At 45.4% G+C, this 23,806-nt stretch overlaps 1 protein-coding gene across 1 annotated transcript; it reads right to left on the minus strand.

Annotated features, from left to right (window-relative positions):
• Nucleotides 1–1,219: 1,219 nt before the first annotated feature.
• On the minus strand, nt 1,220–19,374 carry LOC139833791 (uncharacterized). The gene is made up of 3 exons (XM_071824138.1): nt 18,375–19,374; nt 2,016–2,159; nt 1,220–1,335 (listed from the first exon to the last, which is right to left on the minus strand). Exons 1-3 carry the CDS (start codon nt 19,372–19,374, stop codon nt 1,220–1,222), a joined length of 1,260 nt encoding a protein of 419 aa, XP_071680239.1.
• Nucleotides 19,375–23,806: the final 4,432 nt, after the last annotated feature.

Below are 23,806 nucleotides of genomic sequence, written 5' to 3' on the forward strand. Positions count from 1 at the left end.
GTTAAACCATCATGTCCTTTTCATCATCATACCTATAATATATAGACACGATGGTATAATTGCTAAATGCGTAAAGCTATAAACCGTGTGCATACCAAATCCAAAACTGTACCTGTTCTACACCGAGGCTACGGATCTAACGACAAAACCATACATGTGGGCGATGGACCAGCAGCTTTGGCATTTTCGCACCTATAGCTTTCAAGCTTCGGGCATAAACGCACACATGCATGCATGCACACTATACTTTACACTGTTAGTTCTGCTTAGAGATTATATATACTAGGCGGAGAAACGCCGCTTCACTGTAATGCCTACAATCCGTTTTGGCACTACGTGTTAGACGTGTTGAGCTAGCAGCCTGCTCATCGGATTCAAACCGCAGGCCTCTCCCGCATAACTTGAGAGGAGTACCACAGCCTGTAGCATGCACACCACATCATTATCAATTTGGTAGACATGGAATATATGACATGTAGTAGAAGTTAAACCACACTTCCATTTGATTTTTTTAATGCAGAGCAACAAATTATACAGTATCAGCCTATCACGAGAACAGGGTCAAGATCTTGATAAATGTATGATGCCAAGGGAAGAAATGTTTAAAATACATGGAACAAACTTTCATTGTATTTTTAATGTTATATATACACTTAAATTTTCAATATTTATGGAATCAAAATAGTTATATGAAGACCTACATGCTGTAAGAAACTGCTACTAGCACTAGCGGAAAACGGGGCTTCAATCCCGATCCATTTGGGCTCAGTCCCGATTTTCGAACCGGGACCAAACAGGCGGGACTAAAGGGTCCGGTTCAAATGTGCACCGGGACCAAAGGCCCCGCCACGTGGTGCGGCCAGGGGGCTCGTGGTGGAGGACCTTTGGTCCCGGTTTGAGATACGAACCGGGACTGGAGGGTCTCTGCCGCGGCAGAGAAAATTGCCGTTTCTCTGCCGCGGCAGAGGTTTACGGTGGAGCAGCGTTTCTCTGCCGTGACAGAGTTTCAGGGTTTTATATTATTCATTCAATTCTGCAATGCATACATCATTCAAGAAACCACAAACATCATCATGTATATATAGATGTCGTCATGAAATACAGTACAAGTAATGCATGTTTACAATATATATAGAGTTGGACCTTTTTACTATATCTATCTCATATGCCTAACATCGTATATGAACTCCCGATGGTGTTCTCCAGTTCGGGCTATGGCCTAACGAGATGAAGTTGGCCTGCTTGGCTTCGAACCTGGAAACACAATGTTCTCCTTCCGCCATTGAACGGTGGTTCTAAGGGCTTCTCTCAGTTCTTTGATTTCCCCATCTTCACCTGCAGGTTGCTCAAGGATCAACTGCTCATAATCTACCATCACTTCATCCACCATCACAACATCATAGCCGTCTTGGACCGGACGGCAATGGTAAGTTCTTGTAGGTAAGAGATTGCCGATCGCCGCCTTGAAGGATAGGTTGAAACATTAAACATGCAGCTCACAAGGACGCGGCTCTCAGTGAGATCATCCATGGGGGGGGGGGAGGGGGGTTAGCGAGGATGCTCGATCACCTGTTCATCATCAAAATCCTGATGAGTGGAAGCCACGCTGCTTTTCCTGTGTTGAGATTGTAGCGGGACGATAACATCGAGCAATGCAACATCTACATGCTGCCCATCAGCCATCTAGGATGTAAGTACTTGGGTTACTTGGGCAATGGTGGCTTGAAGGGCGCTCATAGAATTCTCTAAGGACGCTATGCGGTCTATTTCCCTTGCCTTTCTCCTCGCATGGCTTTTATCAGGAAATCTCTTCCTTTTCGGAGGAAAACCATACTTCCACGGAGCGGAGCCTTCTGTGCCTCGTGTTCGTCCGCCGTGTTCTTTGTTCCCAAGGGCGCGTGTTAGCTCGTCGTTCTCTCTTTCGGGGTGGAACCTCCCCTCATCCACATCCCTATGTGCTTGTTCAAGGGCTTGAATGGGGTGCTTCAGATGTTCTTTGTTTTAGATACACTTACCTGTTTCTGGGTGCAACCTTCCACCAATCCTGTAGAACCACTCCTTCGACCGTTTGGTCCAGCCGTGTGTCCCTAATCGGATCCCTTTGTTGACCAGTTCCGCCTTAGCTGCCTGCCACTTAGGCCGGTTAGCCCTGTAGCCACCTGGACCCATAATTTGGTGATATTTCTTCAACGCAGCATTTACCTTATTTGTTGCCGACCTTTTCTTAAATTCTTCTGACTCCGTGCTGTCCTTCACGAATTTTTCCTAGTGATCTTTTACCTTCTCATACCCTGCATTGAAGTCTGGAGTCTTCTTTTTCTTGATAAGGTTGTGCAATCTTTTCTTGTGGTGATTGAATTGTTCGGCCATCTTATTCAAAGCAAAGTCATGGACTGCCTCCTCCATCTTTGCCTTTTTATCGGCATCCTCCTCTGGAGGTAGGTTGAAATGTGCCATGAGCTTGGTCAAAAGGCTGCGGTTGGCTACATCATCGATATAATGACCTGCAGCTGCTTCATCAGACTCTGTTATCACCAAGATTTGACCGAGTCAGAGGTGGGCCGTGATCAAGATGGACTTGAAGATTATATACACAGAAGAATTACGTGAATCGGCCTTACATGCAAAGTTTGGGCTAGTTGGCCCGTGTATCTGTAACATAGTAGGATACGTGTCGTTTAGGTAAAGTTTGTCTCGTGCACGGTGGGGATTATTCCCACGTTAGAAAGTCCCCTGGACTATAAATATGTATCTAGGGTTTATGGAATAAACAACAACCAACGTTCAACCACAAATCAATCTCGGCGCATCGCCAACTCCTTCGTCTCGAGGGTTTCTACCGGTAAGCATCATGCTGCCTAGATCGCATCTTACGATCTAGGCAGCACAAGCTTTATGTTGTTCATGCGTTGCTCGTACTGAAGCCTTTTTGATGGCGAGCAACGTAGTTATCTTAGATATGTTAGGGTTAGCATTGTTCTTCGTATCATATGCTATCATAGTGCAACCCTTGCATATCTAGCCGCCCTCACACCTATCTTAGGTGTGGGGGCGGCACCCCGCTTGATCATTATTTAGTAGATCCGATCCGTTACGGTTGCTCCTTGTTCTTCAAGGATTAGTTTAATATCTGCAATAGTTAGGCCTTACAAAGGGCTGGAGGATCCAGCGGCACGCAGGGTGTCGTTTGCTAGTCCTAGACAGGATGTTCCGGGGATCAACCTCGTGTTGGTTTTAGGCCTTGTCTAGGATCGGCTTACGATCACCGTGCGTGGCCGCGAGGCCCAATCATGAGTAGGATGATCCGATTATGCGGTGAAAACCCTAAATCGTCGTAGATCGCATTAGCTTTATCTTGATCAAGCAGGACCACCATATATTCGTGCACCTCGTACGAATCATGGGTGGATCGGCTCCTTGAGCCGATTCACAGGATAACCTGAGAGCCGATCGAGGCTCGTATTTAATGTTTACGTGTATGCCATGCAGGAAACTAAGCGAGGCATCTCCATCACCTTCCTGACCAGGTATAGGTCAGGTGGCACGCCCTTGCATCAGCATCGGACGTGTGTACCAGAGGCTTTGCGGGCCGTCGCTCGGAGGGACCAGGGCCAGCCGCAGCCCTAAGTTGTTCCCGGCTCTACTGTGTTGCCCGTCGCTGCTCGCCGGTGGGTTTTGACCGCAACACATTCTGGCACGCCCGGTGGGACAAGCTTCGACATCAACCACATCGCCATCTACATCTGAGATGGCGGACGGCACGCCAGTCACGTACGAGGATCTGACCGACGAGCTCAAGAAGAAGTATGACGAGGTCAAAGCGATCCTCGAGGCCGATCTCATCGGCTCTTTTCACAGAACCCGTTCACATGGCATCAGGTGGAAGGGGTTCTCGCCTAACGGTGCACTCGATGGGATAGACCTCTCTGCCCCGTCAGAAGAACGCACCAGGTCCCTGCGGCAGGAGATCAACTACATGGTGGCTCACTCGCTACACCGCCACTCTGAGAACCTGGTGAACACCTTGGAGCGTGTCGCTCTTCGGGTGATCCAGGAGATCATGAGGCATCAGTACTCGCCGTCAGGACCAGCTCTCGGGACACACCAAGGAGAGATGCCACTCCAGTCCCGTCCACCGTTGCCATTTGCGTTGGCAGCACCAGAAGTGCCGAATTCACCGGCATTCGTCGTCTACAAGATCGGTGGTGACCCTAGTGATTGCCAGTTCTTGCAGGAGGCGCCTAAGGAGATCCCTCACGGGTACATGTGCACATATGTGCCAGACTGCGGTAGCTGGGCGCTCACAAACCAGGCCGCAACATCAGGGACTTCTGGGAAAACAGGAGGAGCATCAGCGACAGATCTTGAGAAGCAAACGTGGCTAGCTAAATATGCCACCCCGACGAACCTCCAGTGCACAGCTCCTGCAGTTGGCTCAGAGCTGGAAAAGCAAGCATGGCTGGCTAAGTACGCCACCCCGACGAATCTTCAGAGTTCGACTCCTGCAGCCAGCACCGCGGATCAGATCAGTACGATCCTGAGAGACCAGTTCGGCATGGTGCCGAAAAGGAGGACAATCGGCTATTCCAATCCGTACCCCGACGAGTACGAATTGGTCCCGCTACCATCCAAGTATCGGCTCCCTGACTTCTCCAAGTTCAGTGGATCAGATGGTTCCAGCTCCATCGAGCATGTGAGCCGATATTTGGCACAACTAGGAACGGCCTCAGTGTCGGATCCACTACGCGTGAGGTTCTTCTCACAGTCCCTCACGGGATCGGCTTTCGGGTGGTACACCTCGTTGCCACCAGACTCGATCCGGACTTGGAAGCAGTTGGAAGAACAGTTCCATATACAGTACCACTCAGAAGCTTCCGAGTCTGGCCTTGCCGATCTAGCACAAATACGTCAGAAGTGTGGAGAAACTGTGGCAGAATACATCCAGCGCTTCAGAAATCTTAGGAACCGATGTTATTCGGTTCGTGTGACTGAAAAGGAAGCAGTCGAGTTGGCAGTGGTGGGCCTTGCATCACAAATCAAGGACATGGCCTCTCAAGCAGACTACCCTTCACTGGCGCACATGGTTCAAAAACTGTCGGCATATGAACAGCGCCACCCGGACTTGTACCAGGACAAATTCAAGCGCCAAGTGGTCCTGGTCGAGGCAGATGAAGACGGAGTTTCTGCGGGAGATCAAGAGGTAGCAGTGGCTGAATGGACTCGGGGGGCAACCCCCGTGTCCTGCAAATGGGTAAAGCCACCAGGCCCGCCCAGGGGGTTTGATTTTGACGTGACCAAAACTGAGCAAATCTTCGACCTCTTACTCAAGGAGAAGCAGTTGAAGATACCCGAAGGCCTCAAAATCCCCACGGTACAGGAGCTGAACGGAAAGCCATACTGCAAATGGCATAACTCGGTCTCCCATGCCACCAACGACTGCAGGGTGTGGCGTCAGCAGATACAAATGGCGATAGAACAAGGACGTCTGATTTTCAACCAGTACGCCATGAAGGTCGACACTCACCCCTTCCCCGCCGTTAACTTGGTGGAATGCACTTACCCTGAAGGTTGCCAGCCAGGATCCTCGTTCAGTATCAACATGGTAGGACCTGGGCACCACTCTGGCAAGGATGGAGACGAGGGCAGCTGCTCTCGTAGCAAGGACACAGAGGAGGCCGCTCCACGCGATCGGCTCCGTCATGATGGCAAGCGCTACGTCATAGAGGGAGAAGTGAAGAACGTAAGATATCAGCGACCCCTCTCTGATCACCTCCTCAACAAGTATGTGAGTCAGTATGACCAACGCCGACGATCCAGCGATGATGATGAAAGAGATCGTCTGGCTAGAGAAGCCAGAAGACATCGTCGGCATGATCGCGATGAGGAGGAGTGCGAGCGCCGTGCCAAGGAAAAGACAAGGGAGCAAGGCGACGAGGATAGGCATTGGGACTGCCCCTTCTTCAGACACTGCTGGGATTCAGGAATGAGCCGATTGCCTACAATCGGCAATTGCCCAGAATGCAACCAGAAGAAGGAGGAGGCAGCCAACGTGTCGGTGTTCAAACGTCTAGGGCCTCTCCCAACACAAAGCAAACGCGCTGAGTCCCCTCGTTTGGAAGATCTCGAGGATTCAGAAGACGAGGGAGAAGAAGAAGAAGACAGGTACCACCGGCCAAGGTGGTGCCCTGACGGGCTCAGCCGTTCCCAAAAGCGCAGGGTTCAGCGATTGCGTGGCTTGGAGGAAGCCGAAAGGTTATACCTGCATACGCTAAGGAAGGCGCGACCTGATCTGGCTGCGAAAGTTCAGCGAACCCTGGATGAAGAGGGTCGTCCACGGAAAATGGAGTGGCGCCCCAAGCAAAGGAAAGCCGATGATGATGCATCGGCTGGCACAAACATGGTGCTCGTCCTTCCGACGGAGCTTAGTGCTCCAAGATTACACGATGCACTCAAGGTGGACGATAGCGAGCGCATCGACATGACAAAGGATGAGGTTGGGATGGTCTTGTCCACCGGCCTGACCGAGTAGCAAGGACAAACCGATGAGAAACGTGGCGAGGCCGATCCTTTGGATCGGCCCAAATTATCTATGAAGGAACGTTACGAAACCTTCATTGAGCGCTTCAATCAATATGGAGGCCGATTCCAGCAATCGGCCAAAATCATCTTCACCATATGTTCCGCTTACATGCAACGTCGATCTACTGGGCGGCGGTTTACGTCGGTTGATGAGCCAGGGAAAATCAACATTAGTCCTACCAAAACCGACGTGCGAATGCGGTGCCTGGGCTAGACTACAGAGCCGATATCTGCAGTTACCTGTCAGCTTCGGCTCGGGGGGCACCTAATCAGAGGAACATGTGCAGATGAACACATGAGCACTGAAATATTGGGGGCCGATTAGAAAAATCGGCCAGTAAAAATTTTTTTTAGCATCATGATATACAGCTGATGCGCAGTCATCGACTCTAGTACAGTTATACAAGACCAAGACCTACCGGCTATGTGCTCAGGGCTCACATTTTCGCCAAGATGGTTTTCGGTGCGGCCTCAGGAACTTCTGTTTCCTTGGAGGGAATGTACAATGAGAAGCAGCCTCGGCTGAATGAGCTGACAACCCTTTTCGTCAGTTAAGCTGTTGGTGTTTCATCTACGACATCGGCGTTCAGTGGAAGAAAGCTGATCAATGAGGACAAGTTTGGTTGACTCTTTATGGTGGCTATCTCGGATTACCAGATTACCTAAGGTCAAAGCCTTCTTGTTTAACCTGTGCATCCTCGCCGGTATTCTCGCCTTGATTAAGGCTCGGGGGGCAGCTAACTTGGTAGATGCTCTGTCTTGGAGCCGACTGGAGTTGCATCGGTTGACCCTGCATCGTGATCTTCTCTGAAAGCAGTGAGGTGTTGCAGAAGAAGACTGCTAAAGCTACGGAGAAGGAGGCCGTCGGCTTTTACAGGTTTTGGACCGTCCTGCTACTGCAAGAGAAGGAAAGAGACTGGATTCTCAAAATAGCCGATGAATAGTCATCGGCTATGGGATTGCGAAAATCTATGGTCAGGTATCAAATCGCAGTCTGGATTTGAGAAGTACTTGGCTGACGGCCCAATCGATATTTGAGTCCGGCTTCATGGGCGTCTAAAGGAAAAAGAATCCGATATGTTGCTATCGGTCTTGATGTGGCAAGCGGAAGGATTGAAATTGGATTAATTGAAAGATGATTGAAAGAACAATTTCCATCAATTCAAAAGAGCAGCTTTACAAGAAAGAGCCGATGGCTCTCAAAAGAGGGATCTGGTGCCTGATGTCTACGTTCCCCCTCCTTTCCTGTAGACAGTGTTGGGCCTCCAAGAGCAGAGGTTTGTAGAACAGCAGCAAGTTTTCCCTTAAGTGGATCACCCAAGGTTTATCGAACTCAGGGAGGAAGAGGTCAAAGATATCCCTCTCATGCAACCCTGCAACCACAAAGCAAGAAGTCTCTTGTGTCCCCAACACACCAAATAGGTGCACTAGTTCGGCGAAGAGATAGTGAAATACAGGTGGTATGAATAAGTATGAGCAGTAGCAACGGTGCCAGAAAATAGCTTGCGGGCGTGTAGTTGATGGTGGTGGTATTGCAGCAGTAGTAACACGGTGAAACAGTAAACAAGCAGTAGTAACGCAGCAGTATTTAGGAACAAGGCCTAGGGATTACACTTTCACTAGTGGACACTCTCAACATTGATCACATAACAGAATAGATAAATGCATACTCTACACTTTTGTTGGATGATGAACGCATTGCGTAGGATTACACGAACCCTCAATGCCGGAGTTAACAAGCTCCACAATTTGTTCATATTTAGTAACCTTATAGTGTAAGATAGATCAAAAGACTAAACCAAGTACTAACATAGCATGCACACTATCGCCTTCATGCATATGTTGGAGGAATAGATCACATCAATACCATCATAGTAATAATTAACTCCACAATCTACAAGAGATCATGATCATAGCCTACGACAAGAACCACACGGTGCACACACTAGTCACCTTTACACACGTGCAGGAGGAATAGAACTACTTTAATAACATCACTAGAGTAGCACATAGATAAATTGTGATACAAAACTCATATGAATCTCAATCATGTAAAGCAGCTCATGAGATTATTGTATTGAGGTACATGGGAGAGAGATGAACCACATAGCTACAGCGAAGCCCTCAGCCTCAGGGGTGAATTACTCCCTCCTCATCATGGGGGCAGCGATGGCGGTGAAGATGGCGGTGAAGACGGCGGTGGAGATGGCTCCGGGGGCAATTCCCCGTCCAGCAGGGTGCCGGAACAGAGAGTTCTGTCCCCCGAATTGGAGTTTCGCGATGGCGGCGGCGCCCCTGGAGTCTTTACGGAGTTTCGTCAATTGGTACTGCGTTTTTAGGTCGAAAAGGGCTTTTATAGGCGAAGAGGCGGCGCAGGGGGCACTGGGGGCGCCACACCCTAGGCCGGCGCGGCCTAGGCCTGGCCCGCGCTGCCATGTGGTGTGGTGGCCCCCTGGCCCCTCTCCGACTCTTCTTCGGTGTTCTGGACGCTTCCGGGAAAAATAGGAGGTTTGGCGTTGATTTCGTCCAATTCCGAGAATATTGCCCGAACAGCCTTTCTGGAACCAAAAACAGCAGAAAACAGAACTGGCACTGTGGCATCTTGTTAATAGGTTAGTTCCGGAAAATGCATGAAAATGATATAAAGTGTGAACAAAACATGTTGGTATTGTCATAAAACAAGCATGGAACATCGGAAATTATAGATACGTTGGAGACGTATCAGCATCCCCAAGATTAGTTCCTACTCGTCCTCGAGTAGGTAAACGATAAAAGATAATTTCTGAGGTGACATGCTACCAACATAATCTTAATCATACCATTGTAAAGCATATGAGATGAATGCAGCGATTCGAAACAATGTAAATGCAATGAGTAAACAAGTGAATCATATAGCAAAGACTTTTCATGAATAGTACTTTCGAGACAAGCATCAATAAGTCTTGCATAAGAGTTACTCATAAAGCAATAAATTCATAGTAGAGACATTGAAGCAACACAATGGAAGATTAAGTTTCAGCGGTTGCTTTCAACTTGTAACATGTATATCTCATGGATAGTTGTCAATGCAAAGCAATATAATAAATGCAATAAGCAAGTATATAAGAATCAATGCACAGTTCACACAAATGTTTGCTTCTTGAGGTGGAGAAAGATAGGTGAACTGACTCAACAATAAAAGTAAAAGAATGGTCCTTCAAAGAGGAAAGCATCGATTGCTATATTTGTGCTAGAGCTTTTATTTTGAAAACATGAAACAATTTTGTCAACGGTAGTAATAAAGCATATGTATCATGTAAATTATATCTTACAAGTTGCAAGCCTCATGCATAGTATACTAATAGTGCCCGCACCTTGTCCTAATTAGCTTGGACTACCGGATCATCACAATGCATTGTTTTTACCAAGTGTCACAAAGGGGTACCTCTATGCCGCCTGTACAAAGGTCTAAGGAGAAAGCTCGCATTGGATTTCTCGCTATTGATTATTCTTCAACTTAGACATCCATACCGGGACAACATAGACAACAGATAATGGACTCCTCTTTTATGCATAAGCATATAACAACAATTAATAATTTTCTCATTTGAGATTTGAGGATTGTTGTCCAAAACTGAAACTTCCACCATGGAACATGGCTTTAGTTAGCGGCCCAATGTTCTTCTCTAACATATGCATGCTTAACCCTATGGTGGTAGATCTCTCTTACTTCAGACAAGACGAACATGCATAGCAACTCACATGAAATTCAACAAAGAGTAGTTGATGGCGTCCCCAGTAAACATGGTTATCGCACAACAAGCAACTTAATAAGAGATAAAGTGCATAATTACATATTCAATACCACAATAGTTTAAAGCTATCTGTCCCATGAGCTATATATTGCAAAGGTGAATGATGGAATTTTAAAGGTAGCACTCAAGCAATTTACTTTGGAATGGCGGAAAATACCATGTAGTAGGTAGGTATGGTGGACACAAATGGCATAGTGGTTGGCTCAAGTATTTTGGATGCATGAGAAGTATTCCCTCTCGATACAAGGTTTAGGCTAGCAAGGCTTATTTGAAACAAACACAAGGATGAACCGGTGCAGCAAAACTCACATAAAAGACATATTGAAAACATTATAAGACTCTACACCGTCTTCCTTGTTGTTCAAACTCAATACTAGAAATTATCTAGACCTTAGAGAAACCAAATATGCAAACAAAATTTTAGCATGCTCTATGTATTTCTTCATTAATGGGTGCAAAGCATATGATGCAAGAGCTTAATCATGAGCACAACAATTGCCAAGTATCACATTACCCAAGACATTTATAGCAATTACTACATGTATCATTTTCCAATTCCAACCATATAACAATTTAACGAAGGAGAAACTTCGCCATGAATACTATGAGTAGAAACCAAGGACATACTTGTCCATATGCTACAGCGGAGCGTGTCTCTCTCCCATAAAGTGAATGCTAGGATCCATTTTATTCAAACAAAACAAAAAACAAAAACAAACCGACGCTCCAAGAAAAAGCACATAAGATGTGATGGAATAAAAATATAGTTTCAGGGGAGGAACCTGATAATGTTGTCGATGAAGAAGGGGATGCCTTGGGCCTCCCCAAGCTTAGACGCTTGAGTCTTCTTGATATATGCAGGGGTGAACCACCGGGGCATCCCCAAGCTTAGAGCTTTCACTCTTCTTGATCATAGTATATCATCCTCCTCTCTTGACCCTTGAAAACTTCCTCCACACCAAACTCGAAACAACTCATTAGAGGGTTAGTGCACAATAAAAATTAACATATTCAGAGGTGACACAATCATTCCTAACACTTCTGGACATTGCATAATGCTACTGGACATTAGTGGATCAAAGAAATTCATCCAACATAGCAAAAGAGGCAATGCGAAATAAAAGGCAGAATCTGTCAAAACAGAACAGTTCGTATTGACGAATTTTAAAATGGCACCAGACTTGCTCAAATGAAAATGCTCAAATTGAATGAAAGTTGCGTACATATCTGAGGATCATGCACGTAAATTGGCTTAATTTTCTGAGCTACCTACAGGGAGGTAGACCCAGATTCGTGACAGCAAAGAAATCTGGAACTGCGCAGTAATCCAAATCTAGTACTTACTTTACTATCAAAGACTTTACTTGGCACAACAAAACACAAAACTAAGATAAGGAGAGGTTGCTACAGTAGTAAACAACTTCCAAGACACAAATATAAAACAAAGTACTGTAGCAAAATAACACATGGGTTATCTCCCAAGAAGTTCTTTCTTTATAGCCATTAAGATGGGCTCAGCAGTTTTAATAATCCATTCGCGGGAAATAGTATTTGAAGCAAAAGAGAGCTTCAAGAGGCAAATTCAAAACAAATTTAAGTCTAACATGCTTCCTATGGAGAGGAATCTTGTACACAAATGAACTCATGAAGAACAAAGTGACAAGCATAAGAGGATAAAACACGAGTAACTTCAAGATTCTCAACATAAAGAGGGGAAACTTAATATTATTAAGATGCATACGACCATATTTCCCTCTCTCATAGTAACTTTCAGTAGCATCATTGATGAAATCCACAATATACCCATCACTTAAAACATTCTTATCATGGTTCATATGCATAGAAGTATCATTAAATTTGACATAAGAGGAGTTATTCTCATTAATAGTAATTGGAGCAAGATTATTATCAAGAATTTGAACATGGTAAACAAGTTGCATATTAAGAGAATTGTTTTTGGTAACCCAATCATGACTATGACAAGTTTCATAAGGATAGTTAGAACCTATATCATAGCATTCTTTATAATAATCATCAAAGATCGGAGGCACATTGTCATCATTTTCAGAATTAATTTCCCGTAGATTTGCAATATCAAAAGTAGTGTGCTCATTCAAATCATGATTGCTAATGTATGTAAAGGGCATAGGAAGATCATCATATTCAGATTCATTATCACAATAATCATTAGGAGCAACATACTTACGGTTACCTAGCGTTATCTCATTCACGCGGGGATACGCCGTTACCTCTTTCTTTTTATTCTCCTTCTTCTTCTTCTTCTTCTTTCCCTTCTTCTTCTTCTTCTCTTCCTTCTCCTCGTTCCCTTCTTCAGGAGGAAGAGGCTTGAAGGGTGGCTTGTCCGCATAACCTGATTTACTTTCAGAAACAATAGAAGAAACTTGGGAGGATCCCTCCTTTTGATTAATTAGTTGAAAACACACAGCGGTCCTATCATATTTTGGCAAGGTGTCATCTTCTAAAATATTTTGTATGTAAGTATTTGTATGGCTATTATCAATGCAATAAGAAAAACACCCATGCAGGACATCATCAATATCAAGATCACTCATATGTAACAAAGAGATTTTTCTCGACAATTCTTCACACCCCAAAAATAAAGTAAGTTCATCATGCTGATTAGGAGTAATTTCATCATCACAATACAAATTTGCAGCACTCATTGGGTTCAATATATCACTGGAGGGGCATTGAAAATTAAAATGACCCACTTCATGGCAAACTTCACAAATAAAAGGATAGAGGGCACAAACTTTTTTACCAAGATCATCTAGAGCCCTAAACCACTTTCTAGTTTTTTCATTAGCATGATGGATACAATATTCATCTTTGATTTGATTAATTCCACAAGGTCTATGTATTCCACAAAAATTAACATGCTTATAGGAAATAGCATTCTTAGGAGTTTGAGCATGCTTATTGCAATAATTAACAACAATTTCATTCTTCATGCAAGCCTCTTTAAAAGGTTCATGATACTTATCAAAATTATTTTTAGGCAATTCGAAATGAGAAGCAAAGGCTTTATAAAGATTTGCAGCAACTTGAGAGTCAAGACCATAAGTAGCACTCATATTTCGAAATTTATCGGTATCCATAAAAGCTTCAATGCATTCATAATCATAATTTATACCTGACTCTTTACCTTTGTCGTTCTCCCATCCTTCAGCGTTGTCCTCAATCCGATCAAGAAGATCCCACCTAGCTTCAATCTTCTTGCTTGTGAAAGATCCCTCCGAACAGGCATCCAGATAGTCCTTGTGTTGTCCTGAAAGTCTCGCATAAAAATTGTTAACAATAACATTACGGGGGAGCTCATGAATGGGACATTTGAGCATTAGAGATTTCAATCTCCCCCACGCTTGAGAAATACTCTCTCCATCACGAGGATAAAAGTTATAAATATAATTCCTATCAATATGCACTTCATGCGGAGGATAAAATTTAGAATAAAAGAGAGATGCAATTTCCTCCCAACCAAGAGAATGTCTATTCTCCAACAATTTATACCAATGCGCCGCTTTACCAGACAGCGAAACAGAGAATAGCTTCTTCCTCACTTCATCCATAGAGATACCTGCACACTTGAATAACCCACATAATTCGTGCAAAAACAGTAAATGATCTCTAGGATGGACAGTTCCATCCCCTTTATAGTGATTGTCCATAACACGTTCAATAATTTTCATAGGTATTTTATACGGAATACTTTCAGCAGGTGGATTCAAAATATCAGGAGCATTATTAGAGTTATCGCATATGGGAGATAAAGCATTATCAGAACAAATTTTCTCCCCTAAAGATGGGAAGCTAAAAAGACCACAAAAACTAGCTTCCCCAAGCTTAGACTTCTTCATAGCATTAGCAGTAATTGCATTCATACTAATAACATCGCTACTAGCATGCAAATAAGGTTCCATAGGTTTTTTAATTTTCGCATCAAACAATTCTAAATCAGGAAAAAGACTAAAAAGCTCACCAATTTTTTTGTTGTTTTCCATTATGCCTAACTAGTGTAAACAAGAAACAAAAAGATGCAATTGCAGAATCTAAAGGAAATAGCTTCGAGTACTTACAACGGCGGGAAATAGCTTAGTAGCCGAGATCCGGAGTGTGAGTACCTTTTACCTTTCCTCCCCGGCAACGGCGCCAGAAAATAAGCTTGATGTCTACGTTCCCCCTCCTTTCCTGTAGACAGTGTTGGGCCTCCAAGAGCAGAGGTTTGTAGAACAGCAGCAAGTTTTCCCTTAAGTGGATCACCCAAGGTTTATCGAACTCAGGGAGGAAGAGGTCAAAGATATCCCTCTCATGCAACCCTGCAACCACAAAGCAAGAAGTCTCTTGTGTCCCCAACACACCAAATAGGTGCACTAGTTCGGCGAAGAGATAGTGAAATACAGGTGGTATGAATAAGTATGAGCAGTAGCAACGGTGCCAGAAAATAGCTTGCGGGCGTGTAGTTGATGGTGGTGGTATTGCAGCAGTAGTAACACGGTGAAACAGTAAACAAGCAGTAGTAACGCAGCAGTATTTAGGAACAAGGCCTAGGGATTACACTTTCACTAGTGGACACTCTCAACATTGATCACATAACAGAATAGATAAATGCATACTCTACACTTTTGTTGGATGATGAACGCATTGCGTAGGATTACACGAACCCTCAATGTCGGAGTTAACAAGCTCCACAATTTGTTCATATTTAGTAACCTTATAGTGTAAGATAGATCAAAAGACTAAACCAAGTACTAACATAGCATGCACACTATCGCCTTCATGCATATGTTGGAGGAATAGATCACATCAATACCATCATAGTAATAATTAACTCCACAATCTACAAGAGATCATGATCATAGCCTACGACAAGAACCACACGGTGCACACACTAGTCACCTTTACACACGTGCAGGAGGAATAGAACTACTTTAATAACATCACTAGAGTAGCACATAGATAAATTGTGATACAAAACTCATATGAATCTCAATCATGTAAAGCAGCTCATGAGATTATTGTATTGAGGTACATGGGAGAGAGATGAACCACATAGCTACAGCGAAGCCCTCAGCCTCAGGGGTGAATTACTCCCTCCTCATCATGGGGGCAGCGATGGCGGTGAAGATGGCGGTGAAGATGGCGGTGGAGATGGCTCCGGGGGCAATTCCCCGTCCGGCAGGGTGCCGGAACAGAGAGTTCTGTCCCCCGAATTGGAGTTTCGCGATGGCGGCGGCGCCCCTGGAGTCTTTCTGGAGTTTCGTCAATTGGTACTGCGTTTTTAGGTCGAAAGGGCTTTTATAGGCGAAGAGGCGGCGCAGGGGGGCACCTGGGGGCGCCACACCCTAGGTCGGCGCGGCCTAGGCCTGGCCCGCGCCGCCATGTGGTGTGGTGGCCCCCTGGCCCCTCTCCGACTCTTCTTCGGTGTTCTGGACGCTTCCGGGAAAAATAGGAGGTTTGGCGTTGATTTCGTCCAATTCCGAGAATATTGCCCGAACAGCCTTTCTGGAACCAAAAACAGCAGAAAACAGGAACTGGCACTGTGGCATCTTGTTAATAGGTTAGTTCCGGAAAATGCATGAAAATGATATAAAGTGTGAACAAAACATGTTGGTATTGTCATAAAACAAGCATGGAACATCGGAAATTATAGATACGTTGGAGACGTATCAGTGCCTAGTGCACCGCTACTACTAGTCCTACTCTACTAGTCGTCACTGTCCTCATCGTCGCCGTCGTCGATGTCGTCGGCGCTGCTCCCAGGAAGTTCCTCGTCGCTGCTGCCCCAGCCCTCGGCCGGAGCTTCGTCTTCCTCGTCATCATCATCATCCTCGCTGTCCGCCCAGGAGCGGAAGCGCTTGGTCGGCGGGTACCCGATGGAGGAGGAGGATTCATCCTCCTCCTCTTCCTCCTCGTCATCATCGTCTTCGCTGTCCGCCCAAGCGCGGAATCGCTTTGCTGGCAGAAGCTTAGCGGGGGAGGAGGGGCCGCCCTCCTCTTTTTCTTCTTCTTCCTCTACTTCTTCCCTCTTCCCGTTGGGGGAGGTGGGTTTCACCCACGGATGGAGGTCGTCTTCACTTTCGCTTATCAGCTCCCCTTCGATGAGGAACTTGAGGTCCTCTTCCCCATCGGTCGGAGGCAGGTCACCCTCTGGCGCATGATCGGAGTTCCACTCCGGCTCGCTCGAGGAGAAGGATTGGAGGGAGAGGCCGGAGGAGACAGAGGAAGAGGAGGACATTGCTACAGGGGAAGAGGGTTTTTTGGTGCCGATAGCTAGAACAGAGGAAGGGGATGAAGAGGGCTAATCGATCGGCACGAATAAATAATGAGAAGCCTGGTGGAGATTTAATGCCATTGCAGTTTCCGAGGAGGTGATGCTAAAGCTATCGAATTTTGCAGAGAAGCTGAGAAGACAAGGCATCATGATGAAGGATGCTGCAACGGTTCTGCTCTGCCACGATATGACCCTTCGTAGAAAAAACAGAGTGGTTTTGAAATTATCATTACCAAAACCAGGGGGGCATGTGTTATCACCAGGATTTGACCGAGTCAGAGGTGGGCCGTGATCAAGATGGACTTGAAGATTATATACACAGAAGAATTACGTGAATCGGCCTTACATGCAAAGTTTGGGCTAGTTGGCCCGTGTATCTGTAACATAGTAGGATACGTGTCGTTTAGGTAAAGTTTGTCTCGTGCATGGTGGGGATTATTCCCACGTTAGAAAGTCCCCTGGACTATAAATATGTATCTAGGGTTTATGGAATAAATAACAACCAACGTTCAACCACAAATCAATCTCGGCGCATCGCCAACTCCTTCGTCTCGAGGGTTTCTACCGGTAAGCATCATACTGCCTAGATCGCATCTTGCGATCTAGGCAGCACAAGCTTTATGTTGTTCATGCGTTGCTCGTACTGAAGCCTTTTTGATGGCGAGCAACGTAGTTATCTTAGATATGTTAGGGTTAGCATTGTTCTTCGTATCATATGCTATCGTAGTGCAACCCTTGCATATCTAGCCGCCCTCACACCTATCTTAGGTGTGGGGGCGGCACCCCGCTTGATCATTATTTAGTAGATCCGATCCGTTACGGTTGCTCCTTGTTCTTCAAGGATTAGTTTAATATCTGCAATAGTTAGGCCTTACAAAGGGCTGGAGGATCCAGCGGCACGCAGGGTGTCGTTTGCTAGTCCTAGACAGGATGTTCCGGGGATCAACCTCGTGTTGGTTTTTAGGCCTTGTCTAGGATCGGCTTACGATCACCGTGCGTGGCCGCGAGGCCCAATCGTGAGTAGGATGATCCGATTATGCGGTGAAAACCCTAAATCGTCGTAGATCGCATTAGCTTTATCTTGATCAAGCAGGACCACCATATATTCGTGCACCTCGTACGAATCATGGGTGGATCGGCTCCTTGAGCCGATTCGCAGGATAACCTGAGAGCCGATCGAGGCTCGTATTTAATGTTTACGTGTATGCCATGCAGGAAACTAAGCGAGGCATCTCCATCACCTTCCTGACCAGGTATAGGTCAGGTGGCACGCCCTTGCATCAGCATCGGACGTGTGTACCAGAGGCTTTGCGGGCCGTCGCTCGGAGGGACCAGGGCCAGCCGCAGCCCTAAGTTGTTCCCGGCTCTACTGTGTTGCCCGTCGCTGCTCGCCAGTGGGTTTTGACCGCAACAGACTCTCCTTTGGCTTGTGCCATTCTCGAACGGTGATCGGGATGCAGTCCCTAACAAGCACTCCGCATTGACTTATAAATAATTTTGCATGCTTCTCGAGAGCAATCGGTTTACCACTCTGATCGATCTCGGTGACTTCAGGTTCTGGAATTTTTTCTCTGCCATATTTATTATTCCCTTTATATTGGAGGAGAAGCAAGACGGGACCTTGATACTGCTCAGACATTCAAAAAAGATTTCCTTCTCTGCTTTTGTAAGAGCATAGCTGGAGTAATGACGTCCTTTATCTGTCTCACACAGTTTTTTGGGGTCTTTCATACGTTGCTGGTCCTCCACTGCTTCTGGTGTATCTTTTGTCTTCCCGTACACGGCCAGGAAGCCTAGCAGGTTCACGCAAAGATTCTTCGTCACGTGCATCACATCGATTGAAGAGCGGACCTCTAAGACTTTCCAATAGGGTAGATCCCAAAATATAGATTTCTTCTTCCACATGGACGCGTGTCCGGCAGCGTCATTCAGAACAGATCGTCCGCCAGGACCCTTTCCAAATATTACTTCTAGATCCTTGACCATACCAAATATATCAGCACCATTACGATGGGCAGGCTTCTTCAGGTGATCCGCCTCATCGTTGTAATGCTTGTCTTTCTTTCTTACAGGATGGGTATGCCTAAGAAATCGACGATGCCCCAGGTACACGACCTTCTTACATTTATCCAAATAGTCACCTTCGAGCTCATCTAAACAGTGCATGCATGCATTGTATCCCTTGTTTGACTGTCCTGAAATGTTACCAAGAGCGGACCAATCATTGATGGTTACAAAAATCAGCGCTCGTAGGTCAAATTCCTCCTGCTTGTGCTCGTCCCACACAGATACACCTGCTATGGACCACAGCTGTAGAAGTTCTTCGACTAATGGCTTCAGGTACACATCAATGTCGTTGCCGGGTTGCTTCGAGCCTTGTATGAGCACTGGCATCATAATGAACTTGTGCTTCATGCGCAACCAAGGAGGAAGGTTATAGATACAAAGAGTCACATGCCAGGTGCTATGACTGCAGCTCTGCTCTCCAAAAGGATTCATGCCATCTTTACTTAGACCAAACCTTAAGTTTCTTGCATCCTCTGCGAAGTACGAGAACTCTCTATCGATTTTTCTCCACTGGCACCCATCAGCAGGGTTTCTCAACATCTCGTCTTTCTTACTGTCTTCTTTGTGCCATCGCAACAACCTAGCGTGTTCTTTATTTCTGAACAAGCGTTTCAGCCGTGGTATTATAGGAGCATACCACATAACCTTGGAAAGAACCCTCTTCCTGGGGCGCTCGCCCTCAACATCACCCGGGTCATCTCGTCTGATCTTCTACCGCAATGCAATGCACACCGGACATGCATCCAAGTTCTCGTACTCACCGCTATAGAGGATGCAGTCATTAATGCATGCATGTATCTTTTGCACATCTAATCCTAGAGGGAAGACAAACTTCTTCGTTTCGTACGTACTGGCGGGCAATTTGTTACCCCTTGGAAGCTTCTACTTAATTATTTTCAGCAACTTTTTAAATCCTGAGTCAGTGACACCGTTCTCTGCCTTCCATTGCAACAATTCCAGTGTGCCTCCTAGCTTTTTATGGTCATCTTCGCAAGTTGGGTATAACAATTTGTTGTGATCCTCTATCATATGGTCGAAGGCCAACCTTTTCTTTTCAGTTTCACATTCTCTCCTTGCACCAGCAATGGCCCGACCAAGATCATCATCAGTAGACTCATCTGGTGCCTCTTGATCTTCTGCTTCATTGTCTTCATTGCCTTCTGATGGAAAACAACCCCCCTCTGCAGTATCACCGTATTCAGGGAACATGGGATAGCTGTCATCATCCTCTTCTTCTTCATTGTCTTTCATCATAACCCCTCTTTCTCCGTGCTTGGTCCAACAATAGTACTGGGGCATGAAACCGGATCGCAGCAGGTGGCCGTGAATGGTACTCGAGTGAGCGTAATTTACGACATTCTTACAGTCAACACATGGACAACACATAAAGCCACCATGTTTGTTTGCCTCAGCCACGGCGATAAAATTACTCAGGCCCGAAGTGAACTCGTCAAAATGTCAGTCAATGTACATCCATTGCTGATTCATCTGCATGATATAATTAAGCTTATCAAAAACCATTACAGAACATCATGAATAGTGAAACGATGTAGATATATATACACATGCATTTTATCAATGATAGATGAAAAGATAAAGTTGTTAACCTCGATGGAGAAGAAAACTAATAGTTAAGTGTGGCTTGTTTTGTGTGAACTCAAATGGCAAAACCTCTTACGCATTTCATCGAACACCTCTTGTGCATGTGAAGAGAGCAAAACAACATACATTCCTCTTGTGATAAGAAGTGGAAAAATGGCTAAGTGTGGCTCACACTTGGGCAGGGGCAAGATTATATGTAGGCAGATGTGGACTTTGTCCCGGTTGGTAAGGAAAACCAGGATCAAAGGGTGGGCTTTTGGTTCCGGTTTGTATTCGAGGCCTGACACGGCCTGACGTGCCCTACTGCAGCCCATTTAGTCCCGTTTTATATTACAAATCGGGACCAAAGACCCCAAACGGATCGGGACCAATGAGTGAGGTCGCCCCGCGCGGAACGAACCTGAACCAATGCGCCCCATTGGTCCTGGTTTGTTTTAAAACCGTGACTATTGCTCTTAGGGGCTTTGGACAAAAGGCATCTTCTCTACTAGTGCAGAAACGGCAATTTGATCTATATATTAAACCTCTAGCTGATAAACGTGAGAAGAACTGTTGTAGTTCGAAGTTTTGTTTACCGCATGATATTGCATTTTTTTATAGAACATACACAGGATAATACAATTTAATTCACGTGGTGGAAACAATTGTAGGTAAAGAATATCAGAATCCAAAAGTGTATGAACTGTGATGAGGAAAGAAGTCTATTCTATAAAAAACTTGAAGTCTTGAACTACTAGACAAACTAGCTACTATTCACCTTCTCAGAGTTTTGTTAGCTCGAGGAGTACCAAATTAAGATCATGTAGTCATATTTACAAATAAATCAAGAAAGTGCAATATTCACTATAAATAGCCTATCTGCACGAAAGTCTGTGAACTTCTCTACCAATGATTAGTATCAAATGATGCTACAATCCAATCAAAACCGAGGTAGCTGAAATAAATAGGGGAAACAATAAAAATTGTATATCTTCAATCCTAAGCTAACATTGTATAACAAAAAAATTCTAGAAGTCAGCATAGTAGCGGCAGTGACTAAAACAATACTTCAGGGAGCATCCTTTAGTTCCACAGAGATTTTTCTCCGAAACTGACAGCAATAAAAGTAGCCAAGTCAAGTAAAATCTCTACATATAGGTATTAGCATAGCGAAAATCCTTATGTTTTATACGCATATAATAAATCCATGGAGAATGGCGTGCTTCGCAGGCAAGCGTATCATCCCGCCACTACGGGAAAATAAATCGCTGCCGTGCAACGATTTGCACGGCAAAGGGCCTTGTACGCACGGCAAAGGCCGCACGACAACGCAAAGCTATCTTTGCTGTGCGCCTTGCATGTTCTCCTGTTCTGCACGGCAAAGCCTTTGCCGTGCGCTCGATTCGCTGCCTTAGCGCTGCTATGCTGGCAATCGTTGCCGTGCGCCCTCCAACTTTATCGTGCAGCGTGACGCTGTCGTGCGTCTCTCGCGCTGCCGTGCGCTGGAGCTTTGCCGTGTGCTGAAGCTCTGCCGTGAGCTGCACCTCTGCTATGCGGTGTCACACGGCGATGCGCCGCTAGTCCACCCGCACGGCAAAGAACCCGCCAGGCACACAACAAGCTTGCCAGGAGCATAGGCAGCCGCCACGTGGCCCCTTTGCAGTGTGTATGCGCATGGCAAAGTGACCAAATGTCCTTTGCCGTGTGAAGATCCTGATGCAGTTCATATTATTTTTGTTTTTTGATTATTCCCTGCATTTCAAAATATGGGATATATATATATATATATATATATATATATATATATATATATATATATATATATATATATATATATATTCATTTCAACCACAAATACTTCAACCACACCACAAATACATCAAACACACCACAAAATATGTCCACACATTCATTTAGAGTCCACACAACAAGTTAAAGTAGCATCTCATGCCATGTAATGTCTAAAGTCCACATTACAAGTTCACATAGTCCATACATAATGTCCATTATATAGTCCATGACATGCATCTCATGGCATCAACCTTGTCCTTCTCCATTGCTTTGTCCTTCTCCTACAAGGTGAAAAGGAAAATCATGTCATGGTACATTTTCAACAAGTATTAGCATGGCATAGCTACATTTTCAATTGGTACAAGTCTAATGGTATGAAAAGAAAAGTCATGATTTTGGTACAATTTCTACAAGTCTAATGGCATGGCTACATTTTCAACAAGTGATGGCTAAAATTTGCATATTAACATGGAATTGAACATGGTGGCATGTAATGGCTAAAATTTGCATAATGACATTTAATTGAACATGGTGGCCTGGAATGGCTAAATTTTCAAGTTGAAATTCTACAAGTGGCATGACATGGCTAAAAGTCAAGTTTGGGCACAAGTGTCATGCCATTCTACAACCTAGAAGCACGGTGGGCACAAGTGTAGGAGAACTCACATGGGATCAGGTTCCGGATGATGTTCGTGTTGTTGACGGTGAGAGGTGTCACCGGGCTCTGAGTGGGCGGTGCTTGGATGAGCGGCATGTTCGGCATCATCTGCTGCTGCATGTTCGGCATCATCTGCGGCGATGGCTGCATCTGATGTCATGATTAGTCAATAAGACAAGAGAAAATAAGATGGAGATATTAAGTTAACCACTTACCCACGAGAAGGCGAAAGGAGGAGTAGCAAGTTGCTGACTCCCTTGTGGAGATAGAGCGGCTTGACTCATCATCCAACTCATCGTCTGCTGCTGTTGCTGCATCTGCTGGTACTCCCTAAGCTGCTGCTCCAGCTGCGCATACCGCTGCTGGGCCTCATATTCCCTTGCTGCCATCTCCACCAACGTTGTGTTGTCGCAATGTCATTAACATTGCAATGGAAAGCATGTAAAGAAACGTAGAGGACCGAGGAAGAACATACCCTTAACCGCTCGACAGCTAGATCCGAAGCCCGTGGCCGAGTATTTACCTGGGACTGGCCGCTCTGACGACCCCAACGGATCTGGCGGAGAGTTGGAACAGTCGTTGGGTTGGCGCACCCGTCACCAAGCCATAGGCGGCCATGCTTCATTCCTTCTCCCGCAAGCACCGCAACCTCAATGTCAAAGTCATCAGCCTCTGGCTGGGAGGTCTTGATGACCCACAAGTATAGGGGATCGCAACAGTCTTCGCGGGAAGTAAAACCCAATTTATTGATTCGACACAAGGGGAGACAAAGAATACTTGAAAGCCTTAACATCGGAGTTGTCAATTCAGCTGCACCTGGAAACAGACTTGCTCGCAAAAGTGTATCAGTAGTAACAGTTTTATAGCAGTAGTAGTAGTGAAATAACAGCAGCAGAGTAACAAAGACAGCAGTAGTAATTATAGTAAACAGCAGGATTAAAATATTGTAGGCACAGGGATGGATGAACGGGCGTTGCATGGATGAGAGAAACTCATGTAACAATCAAAGCAGGGCATTTGCAGATAATAATAAAACGGTATCCA

This window comes from Lolium perenne, chromosome 7, assembly GCF_019359855.2.
Source record: "Lolium perenne isolate Kyuss_39 chromosome 7, Kyuss_2.0, whole genome shotgun sequence".
NCBI classification, from domain to species: domain Eukaryota; kingdom Viridiplantae; phylum Streptophyta; class Magnoliopsida; order Poales; family Poaceae; genus Lolium; species Lolium perenne.

Bases quoted from the DNA above. Each gene is read 5' to 3' on its own strand.
- LOC139833791 (XM_071824138.1), bottom strand. From the start codon at position 19,374: ATGTGGTATGCTCCTATAATACCACGGCTGAAACGCTTGTTCAGAAAT. The intron at 2,160-18,374 runs GTGAGACAGATA...TTATGGGTCCAG, and splicing joins GAAAGACCCCAAAAAACTGT to GTGGCTACAGGGCTAACCGG. The intron at 1,336-2,015 runs GTAAGTGTATCT...AGCAACCTGCAG, and splicing joins AAGGTTGCACCCAGAAACAG to GTGAAGATGGGGAAATCAAA.